At 36.9% G+C, this 19,174-nt stretch overlaps 4 protein-coding genes and 2 long non-coding RNA genes across 7 annotated transcripts; 1 reads left to right on the top strand and 5 right to left on the bottom strand.

Moving 5' to 3' along the window:
* Positions 1–1,036: 1,036 nt before the first annotated feature.
* LOC119997069 (adenosylhomocysteinase-like) lies at positions 1,037–3,847 on the bottom strand. Its single transcript, XM_038843856.1, has 2 exons — positions 3,060–3,847; positions 1,037–2,265 (listed from the first exon to the last, which is right to left on the bottom strand). Exons 1-2 carry the CDS (start codon positions 3,768–3,770, stop codon positions 1,519–1,521), a joined length of 1,458 nt encoding a protein of 485 aa, XP_038699784.1. The 5' UTR covers positions 3,771–3,847; the 3' UTR covers positions 1,037–1,518.
* A 1,877-nt stretch (positions 3,848–5,724) lies between these two features.
* LOC120000896 lies at positions 5,725–7,134 on the top strand. Of its 2 annotated transcripts, none has more exons than XR_005468685.1 (2): positions 5,725–6,138; positions 6,910–7,134. It is a non-coding gene; the product is annotated as an uncharacterized LOC120000896 (long non-coding RNA). The 2 variants fall into 2 exon arrangements; XR_005468684.1 differs by lacking the exon at positions 5,725–6,138 and adding an exon at positions 6,357–6,830.
* Positions 7,135–9,706: 2,572 nt separating this feature from the next.
* On the bottom strand, positions 9,707–10,219 carry LOC119996012. The gene has a single exon (XM_038842513.1). It carries the CDS (start codon positions 10,217–10,219, stop codon positions 9,707–9,709), a length of 513 nt encoding a protein of 170 aa, XP_038698441.1.
* A 50-nt stretch (positions 10,220–10,269) lies between these two features.
* On the bottom strand, positions 10,270–11,560 carry LOC119996022. The gene is made up of 2 exons (XM_038842523.1): positions 11,310–11,560; positions 10,270–11,042 (listed from the first exon to the last, which is right to left on the bottom strand). The coding sequence occupies exons 1-2, from the start codon at positions 11,527–11,529 to the stop codon at positions 10,270–10,272; spliced, it is 993 nt and encodes a 330-aa protein (XP_038698451.1). The 5' UTR covers positions 11,530–11,560.
* Positions 11,117–14,628, bottom strand: LOC119996030. The gene is made up of 4 exons (XM_038842534.1): positions 14,608–14,628; positions 13,573–14,111; positions 12,876–13,104; positions 11,117–12,021 (listed from the first exon to the last, which is right to left on the bottom strand). The coding sequence occupies exons 1-4, from the start codon at positions 14,626–14,628 to the stop codon at positions 11,572–11,574; spliced, it is 1,239 nt and encodes a 412-aa protein (XP_038698462.1). The 3' UTR covers positions 11,117–11,571.
* A 456-nt stretch (positions 14,629–15,084) lies between these two features.
* LOC120000906 lies at positions 15,085–15,912 on the bottom strand. The gene is made up of 2 exons (XR_005468687.1): positions 15,643–15,912; positions 15,085–15,335 (listed from the first exon to the last, which is right to left on the bottom strand). It is a non-coding gene; the product is annotated as an uncharacterized LOC120000906 (long non-coding RNA).
* Between the last annotated feature and the right edge of the window lie 3,262 nt (positions 15,913–19,174).

The raw sequence follows: 19,174 nt of genomic DNA on the forward strand, positions 1-19,174 counted from the left end.
CATCAAGTAGTTCTGCAAGGTCTGTAACATGCTACTTCAATACTGTGAAATAATGAGGCACATAAGCAAGCGTTATTAATCCAAAGGCTAAATGATGCAGTGCATTTGAACAGTAGAAATGGTGCATAGATTTCCATTGTTTGTTTTGGAAAAAAAATTGCTGGAAAAGTCTTATTCTTGTGAAGTAAAATGTATTTGTTTTGGGGCTTCTTTATTGTTGCTGTGTTTTATTCGTTTCTTATGCATTAATTTTGTTTGTGCGTGCTTCCTTAAGAAGACGAAAACAGAGTCCAGGATAGGTTGAATATCCAGACTTACTTTCTGTTTTCTTTTTCCCTAAGATAAATGTCTATCTTTACGTGATTTTATTCTTAATTATTTTCTTCATAATTGTTTTCTTATTTATTTTTTCTACCATTTGTATCAATTGTCACCTACAAGATGTTCTTCATTTCCTTGGAATGGCAGGTATGTGCAAAATGTTTGGATGACAATTCATGTTTATACAGTTATTATATATGTCCTCAAAATATGCCCGAAGTTTTCTTAGCTTGCGTTTATATATTTCAATACATTGCTATTACAATTTTGTTCTCAAAGCCTTTTTTTGCTGTATAGATTCAGCAAGATTGTCCTGTTCTTTGATTCAGAATGTTTATGAAGAAATATTACTTTGCAGTTTGTGTTAGTAAAGTTGGCGAAACCTGGTTTTTGGTGAAAGGCTGATAGTTTATTTGCTTATTAGCTTCAAGAAAGTAACTATCCTATAGGGCTATATTCAAGAAGTTTTATATGGAGATTTAGGATGACTGTCTTTTCTTAGGAAGATGTGTCGGTTTAGTTTGCTAGGTTCTGCAAGTTGTTCAATGACAAAATAAGCAGAGTCTGTCTCTGCTGCAGAGTGGGTGTTTTTGCTTTGAAGGATGGATTTCAGAAAATGAAGTCTTTGACAATCTTATACTAGCTTAAATTTTATTTACCTTTGAAAAAATGTATTGAGCCTTTTCAAATATATAAAATTATAAAATATATTCAGTTCAGTTAGAGAGCCGTTTGAAGATGACTCGTTTATCCAAGAAAAAAGAACCCAACCCACTTAACGAGTCCCTTTAATCACTCACCACTGCAGCAAAAGAAAAAAGTTGAGTTTGGCGACAAAACCTAACTCTCTCTCTTCCCTTACCCGTAAAAAGAAAAGGAGCAAAACATAAAAACTTCTTGGGGTATGAAATGATATCATAATCATCTGCAGCAAGATTAAACCTCAGCGGCGGTCATGCATCCCCACACAGCCCAATTCAAACCCTTTATTCATTTCTCACCTGGTCCACTCCTCAAAAAGGGTGGAGTTCATTCACTTCCCTCCAAATCGTTGAACACCAAAACACCAAAACCCTAGAGAAATTAAAATTGAAAACCTCGCCTTCCGCTGCAAATCAACATCAATCATAATGTAAAAGAAAACAATCAAGCCGTCCCCTTGTAAATCTTGTCTGAGACTCCGGCAATCTTCTCCCCTCAGTACCTGTAGTGAGCAGGCTTGTAAGGACCCTCAACAGGAACACTGATGTAGTCAGCCTGGTCCTTGCTAAGCTTGGTAAGCTTAGCCCCAAGCTTCCCAAGGTGAAGGGCAGCCACCTTCTCATCAAGGTGCTTGGGCAAAACATACACTTTCTTCTCATACTTGCCAGAGCTCTTCTCCAACCATAGCTCCAGCTGTGCAATCACCTGGTTTGTGAATGAGCATGACATCACAAAGCTGGGGTGTCCAGTGGCACAACCCAAGTTCATCAGCCGCCCTTCAGCCAACACAATGATGCCCGAGTTGGTGTCCGGGAAGACCCACCTATCAGTTTGGGGCTTGATGGTGATACGCTTTACGCCAGGGTAGGTTTCAAGTCCAAGCATGTCGATTTCATTATCAAAGTGACCAATGTTGCAAACAATGGCATTGTTCTTCATCTTCCTCATGTGATCAACCATGATGATGTCCTTGTTGCCAGTGGTGGTAACAAAGATGTCAGCCTCAGAAACCACATCCTCCAAAGTCAGGACTTGATATCCCTCCATAAGGGCCTGAAGGGCACAGATAGGGTCAATCTCTGTCACAATCACACGAGCTCCAGCTTGCTTCAAGGCAGCAGCGCAGCCCTTGCCCACATCACCGTAACCGCATACAACACCAACCTTGCCAGCAATCATGACATCAGTAGCTCTCATCAGGCCATCAGGGAGCGAGTGGCGGCAACCGTACAAGTTATCAAACTGTTTGATCAAAAATCACAGAGACTGTCAGTTAGACGAGAGAATGACTCAAAATTTTGCTCACCCATGTTAGCTATACTGCAAATCAAATGTCCACTATGACAACAAAGTACAAATGTCATTATTTGGATATATAATATATACCATCTTTTTAGTCAGCACATATAGGAAACATGTACAGAAAGCACAGTTATACAGTGACAGACTAAATTGCAATGAGAAATAATTAAACAAGGCTTCCACAAACCACTTAAACACAAAAAGGCATGCACCAACCTTAGCAATAAAGACATTACCAGCAAAATCATTTAGCAATGAGTTGTTCATTGGCAGCCTTAAAAATTATCAAACTGTTAGCACAAAAGTTGAACGCTTTCATAAGACATGGTTAAGGATTCAAATTCCTCACCTATATTAATGTCACATTATTAATGATATGTCCATTTGGCTAACACACAACATGATTGGATGCAAAAACATCAAGTTTCAGTTGGTAAACAAGTAAACGATTCAAGTGAAATTTGAAAATTTCTTCAATCACAACCATAAACTGCAATGAGATACAGACCTACAAGAAATGAGCAAACCATTACTAACAAAATAATTTAGAAATAAACATCATCAATCCAAACTTAGTGGACAGAATGAAATCATTTTCGAACCTTTACTTCACAATTGAACTAAAGAGGTAAGATCTTATAAAGGAAATCTGGATCTCATAGAAAATGTAAGCCAGATCCGGAGATCTATAATAACATATCCGAAACACAAACCAGATCCGTAGAACTAAATACCTTGCTCTTGGTGACAGAGTCATTGACATTGATGGCAGGGAACAACAGAGTCCCATTGATCTGCATCTGGTACAGCCTCTTGACTCCAGTTGTTGTCTCCTCAGAAACACCCACCAATCTCTCCTTCATCTTGTGGTACTTCTTGGGATCGGTTTTGAGCCCATCTCTGATGATAGTCAATACTATCTGGAACTCAGCATTGTCGGTGGAGGCAGGGTCGGGAAACTGCCCGGTCTTCTCATAGATCTCCTCAGCCTTGACACCCTCGTGGATCAAGAGAGTAGCATCACCTCCATCATCGACAATAAGATCAGGGCCACCACCGGGACCCCAATCGAGAGCACGCTCGGTGCACCACCAGTACTCCTGAAGAGTCTCACCCTTCCAGGCGAAGACCGCAGCACTATCGCGGGCGATGGCGGCAGCAGCGTGGTCCTGAGTAGAGAAAATGTTGCAGGAACACCAGCGGACCTCGGCACCAAGTGCGGTGAGGGTCTCGATGAGAACGGCTGTCTGGATGGTCATGTGAAGGGAGCCGGTGATTTTGGCACCCTTAAATGGCTGAGAAGGGCCGTACTCGGTGCGGCAGGACATGAGCCCTGGCATCTCAACCTCAGCAAGATCAATCTCGAGGCGGCCGAAGTCGGCGAGGGACATGTCCTTGACCTTGTACTCCCTGCCACCGGCAGTCTTCTCGACGAGCAAAGCCATTTGTGAAGAGTAGATCTAAGATTCAGATTCAGAACTACAAAGAGAGGAGAGTGGGGAGAGTTTGAGCGGATGTGTTGGGTGAGAGAGAAGATATATAAATAGGGCATTATTTAATCACTTTAGTAATTGAGTTTTTTATTTTTTTATATTGCACTTGAAGGAACGACCAATCATCTTTCCATATCAGCATTTGAGCAATTGTATTGGTGTAATTTTATTGGAACAATAAAATATATTGGAGAATGTGTTTTATTGATGTGATTGGGCAAATAAAATATATTTTTATAATGGTATAAATGTATTGGGGAATGCATTTTGCTGATCTGACTCAGCCAATAAAATATATCGATACAATGATGTAAATTTGTTAGTTTGGTTTTTATAATAGATGTGAGATTTAATATTGATTTTTATGTAAAAATGTATGTGGATATGTTGAAGTAGGCCCCATTTTGGACAAGATGAGCCAACATGGGCAATCCAGGCACTCTTCCCCATGCTTGACCCATTATATTTGAGACAATAAAAGACCATTATTGTGTTGTAAGATGAGTCTTTGGGCCAATAAATTTCTAATTTATAAGATCTATGGGCCATTAAATCCTATCCATTACAAGTGTTCTTATAAATAACGACCAGGCTTTTTTTTCTTCACAAACTAGCAAATTTAGTGGACAATTAAGAGAGCAATTTTAACATTGACCATTGTAGTGGATGCCTAATTTATTTATTTTTTGTATAGCGGTCTACTATTTGCCGAGCAAGTAGTTCAACTTTGTTGTATGATCACTATTTTACTTTCTAGGGAACAAGCCAAAATGTTCTACCAACTTTGACAAGAATATACACAAACAAGTCCAAATCTCCACCCTAGTTGGGTTGGTGGGTGTTGGGTAAAACGTTGTTGTGTTTCTCCTGTCATATTCTATTAACTTAAAATGAATTGAATGTGGCCATTATGAATCTTGTTAGATGGGCAAAAGCTCGAATTACCAAATCAAAGTTTATTCTTAAGTTGACTTTGCTTTAGTATTTAAGTAAATGGAGGATATATTTAGGGGTTGGTGAAATTGAGGTTCGTCAATTATACCTTAAAAAGGTAAATATAAAATCAAAAATGATAAAAGATCCTAACAATTGGTATTTCAGTTATATCATCATCAGTTGAGTTGGACCCTCATGAGCCAAATAAATTCATGACTCTGTATATCCCACATGATGCACATAAAATCATGTGCATACAATTAAACAGTTTGAATAATTGGAATATTAACCATAGGGATTTGTATCATTACTTATATAAAAAATATTTAATAGAGTGAAGAGAGGGAAGGAAAATGTCTCTTTCAAGGGGATTGGTTGGTGTGAATGAAATGACCAATTCCCCGTCAACAACTCCCCCTCACCAACTACAACAGGGGCTTAGGGCATGGTGAGAACATTATGCGCTCATTTGATGCACAACCTAAATAAAGTGGTCACTCACGATGATTTTTTTTGTTTATTAATTTTTTAGTGTTTGGAATATTGACTTTTCATTACGTTTATCTTCTTATGATTACTATTGGTCCATTAAATCTAATATAGGTGCTCGAACTAACAAAGACAGAAGGCAATCTAAAAGTTCTTGGCATCAATGGGGTGTCAGTTAAAGAGATTTTGTCAATCAAGTCAGTAACAATAAAAGTCAAAAAAAAAGAGTTGTAATGGATGTAAGTGAGGGTGGTTGAGACCGTGGAGGGAGGCACGACGGAGAAAGTGTTTATAGAAAGAGAATGTAGATGTAAAACCTTAGATTTTAAAGGGGTCTAGCTGAGCTAGACTAGAAAATTTTTGGGTAAAATCTGAAATAATGATGTAATTGAGAAGAAAAGAAAGGTTTAGGGGATGAACAGTTATTGATTGAAACTTTGAGGTTAAAATAGTAAAATAGAAAATTAAAAATATATAAATAAAGAACCCTATTTGTATCTCGAGAGTCGAGAAAGTTAAAAAAAAATCTTAAATTATTTATTTCTCTTTTCCCTTCCACTCTTTTCTCTCTCCCATGAGCTCCGCGCCCACTTTTGTGAATGACCACCGTCATTCTGTGGCAATCGGAGCTTCTGCTACTACAAATATGATTGCCGATCACCAAGAGTGCAACCCAGCTAATCCCGATTGTGATTGGACGCCATAACCATCGAAAATTTGCCTCAAAATCGCGGGTTGAATTGAAGAAAAATTGGTTGATCTGGCCACCGGAGCCACCACCTCATGAGAGTTTCCCAACCCGAGCACTACCATCCCCGCCTCTTGGCTGCCTGGTATAGGAGTCGGAGGTTCTAGACCCGGTTTTGGGCCCGTTTAACCCAACTTCATTGACCAGGTATACTTTTAAGGTTATTTGAATACGGTGCTGCTAGCTGTACATAGATAAGTTGTACATAAACCTACATAACACATGTGGCATTCCACATGTACTGATGACTAAGCAAACTGTCCCCACCAAGATTCAAATCACATATTATGATTACTGAAAATTTAGATGTTGTAGAGGCTGCCAACTCAGCTTTGGGTGATTCTAAAAACATGACACGTAAGCTTCCTTTTCTTTTTTTTCATCTATGTACATGTAAAAAACTGTTGTTTGATTTAAATTGATTTAATTTACTATTTTTAAATAATTTATTGTTAAATTTATTCAAGAAACCTGGATAGTCAATGCTCAGTTGACACGTTTAGGGTTTAGGCAAATATAATCCGGTTGTTACGCTTCTTTACCTTTTGGTTTCGATCGATTCACCTCTCGGACGTTGCGATTCTTCTCCTCTTTCATCTGTGTCTGCACAATTCAAGCGTTTCACTAATTTAATTTATTGTTCGGATACGTTTTGGTTCATTATTTTGCTGGGAGTTGATTCCACTGGATCCAATTTAAATCTTCTTACATGGCTATTCCACTGGATCCAGTGCTTCTGCGACTCATGTTTTCGATAGAATGGATTCAACGTTTTAGCTTATATGATGTGGCTTCCTCGCTCTCTCTCTTGCCCTCGTGCAATTTTATTTACTCTGTTGGTTCGTTTTCTATGTTTGGCACCTTTGATTTCTGTTTCTGCAATTGTTTCAATTAATATTGATTTTCCTAATTTGGCAGCTGCTGATCAGCTTAATATAATGGGCCACTGGGTCTCAGTGTCTGAGCGTGCTGAGCGAATTGGAGGAGGGCTTATGATGCCATATATGGTCTAACAGAGTCAATATGTAGCGAATTGCATGATTTAAAAAAAAAAAACATACATTATTTTTCTCTCTCTTTAAAAAATTTGAGCAGATGAGATAGCTCCAGGAAATTTCAATACATTTAATTGATTTTGGATTATGCATTAATTGTTGTCATTCTGACCTGTTAGCCACCTGCAGGTTAATTTGGTTATCAATTGCGATCTTCCTAAGAAGCATGGTATGCGGCCAGAATGTTATATTCAAGTATTATGGGTAGGGAAGATTTCTTCCTTTAATACGAACATTTTATGGGTAGGGAGGTTTTCTGTACGTCTTTGTTGTAAGCATCTGTTGTTTCCCAATAGTTGTGTCAACGATGTGATATTCAAGTATATGTCTTTGCTGGTCTTATATACTGGAATAACAGGGGTTTTTATCTCTGGTATTACTAAATTCGTGTGCCATCAGATGGTTCTATTTCTCAATCTTTCTGACTTCCTCCTACGGAACCAAGATGGTTAATTATACTTTTAGTCACTGAAAGATATGCGTCGTTCACTTTTAGCATCGAACAGGTTTTACTCATTTTTTGTCAGAGTCCTTGCTGATGTGGCAATCAATCAACATATTTTGATCAACAATTGCTTATATGGCAGCAAACCCTGATTTAGAAATATCGAGCTAGATTTTTTGAATATAAAATTAATAAAAAAACTAATTAAAAAAAAATTTCTACAACTTCCTCTCCTCTCTCTAAAAACTTTACTCTCTTATCATTAGACCCAATCTCTTCACCTGCATTTGAAAGCAAAAGTCTAACTGCAAACCCACCATTTCAAGGAGGATCAAATTTCTTCTTTTAAGTTTTAACCATTAAACCTGCAAATCCACTCACAAAGGAAGACAATCCATCTCTCCAAGAAATCAGAAGATTCCTTTGTTCTCACAAATAGCAATGAAAAACAAATAGAGAAGCCTCTGCCATCGAAAATTCCTGCCCTAAAAACCCATTTGAGATTTTGATTGAATGACATCATAGATGAAGCCAACGTCGCATAATTATAGGCCCCATCCACACTAGGCAAGTTCAAGATTGACAAATCTCCTTTTGTACACAATAGGCTTCGATTGCTTTCATCTCTAGCCAAATTGACATTTTGGTCCTTCATTTTCCTGAACCTAATTTTTCTCTTCTTCTTAAGAGAGGAGAGAGTAAATTTTTAGAGAGATCAGAGAGAGGAGAGGTAAAGTACTTTTTCCAAGTCATATTTTTTCTTTTTTTTTGGCCACATAAGCAATTTGTTAACCAATATCTGTTGATTGGCTGCCACGTCAGCATTGAACATGCCCATTACTGTACAAATTCTGGCCAAATCCCTTAAGTATCTCATTTTGAAACAATGAGTGACGACTTTGTAACAAAACATCTTTCGATTCTAAAAGTGAACGACGCATATTTTTAGGTGACTAAAAGTATAATTAACCCATAAAAAAATTAAATAATGAAACCTTGCAATTAAACAAATCCCGCGCTTTGCGCGGGGCAATCACCTAGTTTCAATTTAAAGCTGAAACAAAAATTGGGCAGCATATATTAATTAAAAAAGGCGAAAACCTATTTGAAAGGCGGAAACCGTAAAAGCTCCCGACATGGTTTCGCAAGATCTATGATTGTCGCCGACGATAAGAATCGGTCACGCATTCTTCAATGAAACTCTGTAAGAAGACCCAAGTAGTCTGGTAACTAGTACAAGTAAATTTCGAGGCAAAAAATTATTTACGGCAGTTTCAAAAATTTTGAATTTACCACAACGTGAGATTCAGACACTTTTTCTCTCGAATCAAAGTACATAAGTGAACCAAATCAGTTCATGAAGTAGTAAGTTTTTTACACTGTTCGTAGAAGTTAATTTTTGATTTTATATTATACAAGGTTGATGCCTAAAAATGCACTGATATTGCAGACCATGTAAGTTATACATTTACTGCCCTCTAATACACTTTATATGTCTGAAGAAAAATAGATCTGAAAATCGCATAGAGAGATTTTGATGGCACAATATATTGATCAAATCGACAGTTTTTTTAGTGTTTGATGCATTATATGTATTTTGATTATCATTGCATATTTATTGCCTTTTATTACGTATAATGAAATAGATATTACAGAACATCCGACCCTTTGATTTCAGTATTTAGAGGACTGAAACGGCCATGTAATTATGGAGTACTTTTATCAGTGAAACATTTTTTAATTTTCTAGATATGGGCTCCGTTTGGCAGAGCGGAAAGCTGGATTTTCAATACTAGCGGAAATGCTGTAGAAAAAAAGCTGAGCTTAAAGCTTTGTAATATGCTGTGAGGTGTTTGGCACACATATAAGCTGACGCTAGCGGTTATGTTGTCGAATATGTTGTGAGGTGTTTGACGCACGTATAAACTGATGCTAGCGGAAATGTTGTTTAATTAATACAACTATTTTATAATTGTTGAAATTATTTCATTTTACTCTTAACAACTTTTATTAATTTTATTTTCTGTTTTAGTCCAACAAATATATCATATCTCTTTTAAATTAATTTTTTTAATTTAAACATAATTACTAATTTAACAGTAACACAATGCATGTACCATAAATAATCATACATTAAAATAATAGAAAGTATCATATTACATTCTCACAACTCCAAATAATTGTAACTTACATAATTTTACATATGCCCACAATATCAATTACGCTCCCTCCGACGGACAAGTTTGTTTGCAATAAGATCCCAAACACGCGTCATTGTATGGTCGTCACGTAGATCCGAATCCCCTACATTCTCTGCCGCAGTAGCGTTACTAGGACCTTCTTCATATGAACAACTTGGTTCTTCATCGATTTCCATGAACTCGTCATCATCTGTCACCCTTAATCGAATATAATTGTGAAGTGCCATGCACGCTATCACAATTTCCACTTGAATCGGGAACGGGAATGACCGCATATTTCTCAGAATCGGCCACCTATTCTTTGTTACCCCAAAAGTTCTTTCTATGACATTTCGAAGCGATGAGTGTGCATGGTTGAATACCTCATGAGGTCCCGATGCTCGGCGGCCATTTTCAAATTGAGACGAATGATATCTTTCACCTCTATATGGGGCAAGATAACCAATCCTGTTAGGATATCCTGCATCTACTAGATAATACTTTCTTGTAAAAATGAAATTAATTTGTAGTAGAGCATCATGTATCATTTAAACGGCTTCAAATTATTTCGACTTTTGTTTGACAAGCGATTATAAATTTATGACTTACTCGGAGGTGGATGCGGAAAGTGTAACGATTCATCTGTAATTGCATCCTGAAATACCCGCGCATCGTGTGCAGATCCCTCCCACCCAGCCGAGATAAAAATATACAACATGTCAAAGTCGCACACGGCCATCACATTCTGTGTAGTAAATCCTTTCCTCCCTATGAATCGACCTCTCTCATCCTTGGGAATGACGGCTGGAATATGAGTACCATCAATCGCACCAATACAGTCCTTAAATGGCCTATATTTAGGGTCATTCCTAATCCTAGAAGGTACTGTATCGAACTGGTTCTCCCTCGGTTTGATAAGGTCGATGGACATTAGGTAGACGCTTTGTAGAACCTCCCTGAAAATCCGGCTAATTGTTTCGCCGGAATGCTGAAAGCATTCTTGCAACAATCTATTACTAGCACCCTGCCCCAAAGTAAAGAGGAACATACCAACCATTTCCGGAATTTGAATGGTGTTCGTGGTCGGTAACATATATTTGTCTCTTAGATCGATGCATAACTCTCTAAAAATTTCTTTCCTCATCCTGAAAAGTTGTGAACATCTAGCTGGGTGTCCTCTCAGAATTTCTGTCACCCATTGATAACCCTGTAAAGCTGATGTCCTACACGGAACCTTATCAATGTATGATCCACGGGAGCCGTAATAGCGGATGGCAGCTGCTGTAGCACACACAACTACTACAAACCGCGCTATCCATTCACGTTCTGATCGTCTATTGTCATCACCAACCATGTTAACAGTGTCCAATCCTGATCACAATTAGCAAATAAAGTTCAAAAAGACATCCAATATACTCTAATAAAAAATTCTGCAACACCAATTATTAATATGAAAAAAAAAACCATTCCACCACTAAACTGCTTCCAACATGTACATAATACATAGTACCTTAATAAACATTCCATAATAAACATAATACATATACCCTAATACAAAAACTAGTGGTTAAAATGCGTGTCACCCCAGAAATGTAACCACAAAATCAGCAAGTCAAGCAAGATTCAGAATTCACAAACCGGCGAAGTTTTTCCCATTCTGATATTGAGTAAACTTCCTCTCTATAAAAGGCAATCGCAGTACATCATCACAGTCGATAAAGAATTCGCTGTTCATGTTGTCCCGCAACAAGTCCACTGCAAATAAATACAAATCTGTACTCAAATGTTGTTCATGTAACATTTTCTTCAGAATTGCAGTAGCTCTACCATACTGGCTTTGCACTCCAATTTCTCCCATGCTTGAACCATGTGAAGGTGAATTCAATCTCCCAGCCACGTTCTACACAGCTTGTACCAGCTCAACCATGTGTTCATCCTTGTTGGTGGCTTGCTTCTTGCGAATCCTGCTACCACTCATTTGAGAAGACCTTTTACGAAAGCTACCATTTGTATGTGTTGGTGTTACTGACTGAACTTTTAGCGGGGACGTAGCTGTAGAATAGACCTCATCATGGTGTTCATTCACCACTCGTACTGGGCTGATATCAATGTTCAAGTCCTGCAAGGGTGGATCAGGCACATAGGGTTCATCATCAAACCATGCCTGAAAACCATCTGAGTCCTCCTGGTTCTGATTTTCAATCCGCACGGATGTATTTTGAGTCTGTACCACACCACTTGAAGGTGCCCTTCGATATGCACCAGTGGCATACGTCCCTGCAAAACAAAACTCAAGTTCTTGTTTGAACTTGAATCCATGTTTGCGAAACTTGGCATACTCCTTGTTCTCCTGCAAATTAGAATAAAGTAATTATCATGTAAACATCATTATTGTGCAAGAAAAGTGCATACATTCATCCTAAGGTGCCATCAATTTCAGCAAAGAAAGAAGGGCATAAAATCCTTCTAATCTGCCATCACATTCAGCATAGTAAGAACTGCAGAAAATCATCCTAATATGCCAGCAAATTCAGCAACCAAAAAAGTGCATACATTCATCCTAAGGTGCCATCAATTTCAGCAAAGAAAGAAGGGCATAAAATCATTCTAATCTGTCATCACATTCAGCATAGTAAGAACTGCAGAAAATCATCCTAATATGCCAGCAAATTCAGCAACCAAAAAAGTGCATACATTCATCCTAAGGTGCCATCAATTTCAGCAAAGAAAGAAGGGCATAAAATCCTTCTAATCTGTCATCACATTCAGCATAGTAAGAACTGCAGAAAATCATCCTAATATGCCAGCAAATTCAGCAACCAAAAAAGTGCATACATTCATCCTAAGGTGCCATCAATTTCAGCAAAGAAAAAAGGGCATAAAATCCTTCTAATCTGTCATCACATTCAGCATAGTAAGAACTGCAGAAAATCATCCTAATATGCCAGCAAATTCAGCAAGCAAATAAGTGCATAAATTAACCCTAAGCTGCCATCAAATTCAGCAAACAAAGAATTGCAGAAAATTTCCTAATCTGCCTTCACATCCAACAAAAAGAGAATTGCATAAACCGTTTTGATTCAATAACCAATATATATGTTTCATTATACTTAGAAAAGCACTTAATTCAAAGAACATGTTCAAAATTTGTGATATATATACTTCAAATTCATGTTCATAGTGTGTAGTGATGATAATGTTTACCTTAAATCTTTCTTCCCACCATTCATTAGTAGCATCAACCGTACCCAACTCAGGATTCCATCCAATACCGGTATCCTTAGACATCATTTTCGTCCACAAGGTCCAATCCTTTCTGAGTGCATCCCATCTGTTTTTCAAAGCATGCTTTGGCCAACACAATTTTGTCTTGGCATTAAATTTGACAATGAGATCCTCCCATTCAATCTTGGGGATCCGACTACCAAGAACCCTGTTTATAGATTTCATTAACTCATAGCATAATTCTACTAGCACTCCAGTAGTTTTGTCGTCCCATCTAACCTTACCATAGTCACCACCTTCAACTGAGCCAACTTTATCTTTTCCTTTTCGTGACATCGCTAAACACACTACATTAAAGCACAACCAATAGGATATAACATATGTATAGCACAATAACCAAATCCAGTTGCATAATAGTGCATAAAGCATGAAGAGAGTTCCCATTAACAGAACCATAAAAACAAAATGACAGCCGATAAATAAGTTTTTTAATTTAACTGCATAACCATAAAAAACTCACAATGACCACAGATCATGTGGAAAAAAATTAAAATCAACTGCATCTTTCCTTTTCATATAACCATTATGGGTGAATAGAAAAACTCAAATGTAGTAGTAGATTACAGAAAAAAAAATCCAAATAAAAGAAGAAAAGATAAGTTTTAGCCAAACTTACAGGGGGTAAGAGGAAAATGAAGTCAGCAAATGAATCTCTCCGAAGCTCTGAAGCTGTGGACACAAATAAGAAGCTGTGATGTGAATGGATCGACTGAGGTCTACAGATCGGGATGCAGGTAGGTGAAGCTGTTGACTCAAAGAAGCTTCTGATTCTGGATCGACTGAGGTGTAGAGATCAATCAACAGGTGGGTGAAGCTGTGGACACAAAGAAGCTCGAGTTTCTGGATCCATTGTAAGGTGTATAGATCGGGATGCAGGTGGCTGTAGAGAGAAGATGGAGATCGAAGGTAGAGAGCGCAGAGAACGATGGGTAATAGTGAAGATGGATCTCGGTCTAATAAAAAAAGTAAGTTTTTCTTTTTTTTTTCTTTTTTTTTTAATGTTAGCGTTAGCGGTAAATAAGCTCCCCCATGGAGCGGATCAGATGCTAGCGGAACCGCTGTCCGTGTGGCAGCGGATCCGCTGCCAACGCTGTGTCGTTTGGCAGCGCGTTGGCTGCCAACGGATCTCTTAGCGGATCCGCTGTGGCCACCGCTCTACCAAACAGGCAGATGGATTCAAGATGCACTAATTACATCTTCTTTATTCATAAAAACACGTAAATGATTGCTTAGTATTTAGTTATGACACTATTACACTTAGCTAACCTATTGCCAGCATTTAGGCTATCATCACACATTTTGACAATTCTATTATATATTTATTCCCTTCAGGATGGCAAAAACTAAAGCAGTGAAGCATAAAGAAAGTGATAAACAACGCGAGCCTTAATTTTAAGATAAGACATAGAAGAAGTTTTCAGAAGACTCCATTTTGGTGTATGTACAAAAGATTTATCAGGGACGATCAAGTTGAAGTGAATACGAGGGAACAAGAACAAGTTATACGATTACATTTGCATTATTACGATGTAGGGTTATATAATTACACTAAATTAATGGATATTTGCATACATTTACTGCGAAGGTGCACATGTTTAGTATGAACAGGTATAAAATTACACAGTTAGACTGATATTGTACATATTAACACCTGAATTACACATGACGACATTTTAATTACACTACTTATGGATTTTTCTCCGTGCTACTACAATGGTCTGGTCTGGTTCAAACTTCATCCTAAGGGTTGAAATAGCAAATCTGATCAACAATGGCATGGTGTCCAACAATGTGAGCAAAGGATACTTATGAGTGCTTGTTAGATAGTTGTGTTGCCTCTTAAGTGGTTATTTTGTTGGACTGTTGTATCTTTTGGACTTATTACGCTATTTATATGTCTAATTACATTTGAATGATACATAATTACGTTACTGTCTATTTTATTACGCTTCAAGTCTTTGTATTTACATATTCTTAGTTTATTCCTAATACATGCACATAAATACGATTTTTAAATGTCCAAATACGTTATTATCGAGGGCTATTACACAACAAATCTTGTTAATTACTCTAAATTATAACGCAAAAATATATTAATACCGTACACACAGAAAGAGATTCAAAAACTAAAAAAGCAGTGACAATTTTTAAAAAGTCAGAAACAAATGTTTGAGATGTCAACTTAGGAATCTCCTATTAACAAAAAAGCACTTAACTTGTCCATAGGCCTTGTAATATTCAAACATGTCATCTACATATTCAAACAACATCCAATTCATCGGCACATTAGATGCAACACCCTCTACATATTTGTCAATTGATCCCACATCATCCACCCCTATCTTCAAATCGACTAGATCCACGACGTCCATATTCTCACTGCATAGAAATGAATGAACATATCAGTTATTACTTTTATCTAATGTGTATTTTTCCTTGTAGAACAAGTAATTAACCCACATGAAGGTGTAATAACATATCACTCCCGTGTAATACCATTGTAATATCGTATTGCAACTAAATCATCATTGGGCAACGTAACACAAACAATATACGAAATATCAAAACTACCCACTAACACAAACACATCATCCTTTACAAGATCGAAAAATCGAAAAATCAAAACTAGGAATGTTACAGAAACAATATACGAAATAGGTTAGATGATTTAGTAAGAAAAACACACCTCTTGTGTTCTTCCTCAACTTGTTCTCATATATTATGCCGGCAAGTATAACCTTAGATATCGATCGAGTCAATGTATTGAAACCTTGCGGAGAGAGAGAGAGAACGCTTGATTTCAAAAGAAATTCGCAAACCTTATGTTCTTCTTAAACTATTTTCGGTAAACTATGCCGACAATGGAAGGAACCCTGATGGATGGAGAATGGAAACCGTAGATCTCGTCAGATCTCATCAATGTAAGAAAACACGATGGAGAGAGAATGGAAACCAGCATGAGAGAGAGTTAAAGACGTGAAGGAGAGAGAAGGTTGACGTGAAATTTCTAAAATAAACAATTTGTTATGTGCGGGATACAAGTTGTGGCCCACTAACTTGTATTTTAATTGAATCCTATGTGGCATGATGACTTGTCATGCCACATAGTCTATGTACAGATGATGTACATATCCCTATGTATAGATATCATTTTTCATTTGAATATTTTGTTTTAAAATATTATTTACATAAATAAATATGGATATGGGCTTGGGTATTTTAGGTATAGGTTGGCCTCTTTTTGTATTGGGCCCCTTGTTGTTTCACAATTTGGGACTCATTAGACCCAATGAATAGTATGACAAATTTGACCATAGAAAAAAAATAGTTGACTAGATTTTTCCATAATTTAATCAGGATATTTGATCAAATAAATAGGTATAAATAATTGGGACAAATAGAAGATCGAGGAATTTTATTTTGGACAGTTTTAGTAAATCAAATAATTTAGTAACTACTCTACATCGGTATAGTTTTTAGGAGATCGAAGAGATGATGTAAGCGCATAGTTTGATTTCACACAACTATCGAAGTAGGGGTTCTATATTTATTGGTCTCTAGTGCCTGATATTTCTGGTCTCGTATGATTCCGTGAATTGCTTCTTTCGCTTGACTAGTAATTTATATTCATTCTCAATTGTTTCGTGTTCTATTCTTGGAAATAGTAGTCGTTACTTGTTTCATCTTATCATTTCATGATCTCTATTTGTTGATATCACAATAGTACACCAATTGATAAATCCCTTTTGGTGTTGCCACCCAATTCAGCTAAGCTAATAAATGCTTATAAGAGAGTGGGAGGCCGGCCCTTTCCCATCTGGTGGTGCACACCCATTTAGGAACATATGCAAAGGGCTAAAGAGATAAGTCAGTGGAGAACTCAAAAATCCAATGACATTTTAGTCGACCCCGATCTCAATGAGGAGGATGATTGGAAAGTGGTAACCCAAAAGCAAGAAAACTACTCCTCAAATGAAGACCAAGAGGTTTCATCATGCATGATAACGGTGGACCCTGATTTTTCTTGATTGTTAGTGTGCTTTGATACTTGATTAGTTGTTTGGATCTAATGATTCATGTAATTGGTTATCTTGTTCAATTGATTCTCTCGACATGTAGAATTGGGATGAAACCTCTTTGGTACTTTGGATTGCTAGCCAAGATTTTAAATAAACAAATTTTATTCTAAAAAATTTTACATTAAAAATAAGACATTGGAAATATTGTTTATATTTTTCTTCATAAATTTATGTGTAAATCACATAAAATATCTTATATTTGGTTAGGTTCTTAGTAGAGATTTGCATCATATTTTAGATGGATGTCGTTGGTGTGGTGGGGATTATTGTGATGGCATTATTGCTATAGTTTGGTTTGTTGTGGTTGTGGCGTTGTGATGACCTTGTTGTTGTTAACCTGTGGTTTCTTGATAGCTTGTTATTATTGTCTGGCTAGTTGTGAATTGAGGAATTGAATGAATGGTTGTTGTTGCCACGGCCTCCCATGGTTGTTTTGGACTATCGTGTGCTGCTCTTTGATAGTTGTGGATGGTTTGTTTTAATTTGCTTTTACTCTTATAAGTGTTTCTCACTGATTTTGCAGGAAACAAAATCAAAGTGGACATTTTGGCGACTCTTTGCAGCTGTGAAATTTAGATAGATCAATATCTGTCTGAACACCTTATTTAGGTTGTCCAGATAGTTTACTCGAAGGCAGAAAAGTTAAATCTTAAAGTGGCAGCCCAAATACCAAAATAGAGCAAAAATCTGTCCGGACAGCTCTACTGGCTTGTCCAAACATAAGAAATATTGTAGAATTCAGAATTAATATAGAAGACAATCTGTCTAGATGACTCCTTAGAGTGTCTGGACAGGAGCCCGATTCTACACATTCGAAGACAAATTTTTAAGTTGTCTCTTTGTGAAATATCAATTGTGGCCAATATGAGACAACTTTATAAGGGTACATACGTAATTTAGACCATAGGAGAAATAGTAAAACCATATTACAAGTGTTTCACACTTTTGCCTCTTTTGCTCTCAATTTTCACTCAACTTCTCTCTTTAGATGTTCTTGGTTTCTCTTGATCTTTGTGTAAACTTTGATTTTAATCTATAAAATTAGATGTTTATCAAACTAATCATAAGCCATGACTGGCAAGTTCTTTATTCTAGTATCTAATCCCGAAGGATGGATGTGATGTTCGATTGTTCAAGGTATGTTCATAGATCCATAGTTCCAGTTTCTCTCTTATTATTTTGTGATAGTTATAATTTGAGTACATACAAACTAGCATGTTAATGTTGTGATTGATAGATTTAGAGTGTGAATCTAGTTCGACAATTAAGCTAAGCCCTAGAGGGGAACATCAATTCATAATATATGGTGTGTTGTGTTCTAAGCATTCATCGATAGTCTAGAATTCCGATTTCGCATGTTTGGATAAAAATCCTCAACACCCAATTCATGATTTCCCTAATTGCATGAATTAATTGCATAGTCATCAATTTTATGAGTTGATTATTGGAATTTTGTTTGAGTTTATGGAATGAGTATGGTAGAGTTATGGTGAATCGATTTTTGAGTGTGGAACAAGGGTGCTAGCAAAGAGCCCGATGGCCTACCATATTTGTATAGAGGTCGTCATGTCCAATTTCAATTGTACTTGTATGGTTGTTTGATATCACATACTTTATTGTGCATAATTGTGTGTGTTTGCATTATTGCCTTGAACATGAGAATTGAACATCTACCAAGAAGGATTAGAGGCTAGAGTTTTTTAATCAATTATTTTCTCAAATTAGTTCTTAGCTTGGTTACGAATCTCTTATGTTACTGAGTCATCCGATCATTTTACTTTTGATTGCATTATATTTATTATTCTTTGCTTTAGCGTTACTTATTAGTTGTTTGCATCCCATTCACTCAAAATTGTATTAACTTTCTTGTGGATTCGACTCTAGACTTTTACATTTACTACTTCCCGACTACCTTGCACTTGTGGTAAGTTTATACATTATTTGGTTTAAGTTATTTATGATTGGTAGACCAAGGAATCGCTTAGGCAACCATGGTTGGCAGACCCATAAATATTATAATTTGAGGGAATGCATATATCAACAAGTGTTAACTTTCCTCCCTTTGTCATGATGAGCATTAAAGTTTGCTTGTCTTAAGACAACCATTAATTTATTCAAAGATGTGTTGTCATACTTGTC

This window comes from Tripterygium wilfordii, chromosome 1 (genome assembly GCF_013401445.1).
Source record: "Tripterygium wilfordii isolate XIE 37 chromosome 1, ASM1340144v1, whole genome shotgun sequence".
Classification (NCBI taxonomy): Eukaryota; Viridiplantae; Streptophyta; class Magnoliopsida; order Celastrales; family Celastraceae; genus Tripterygium; species Tripterygium wilfordii.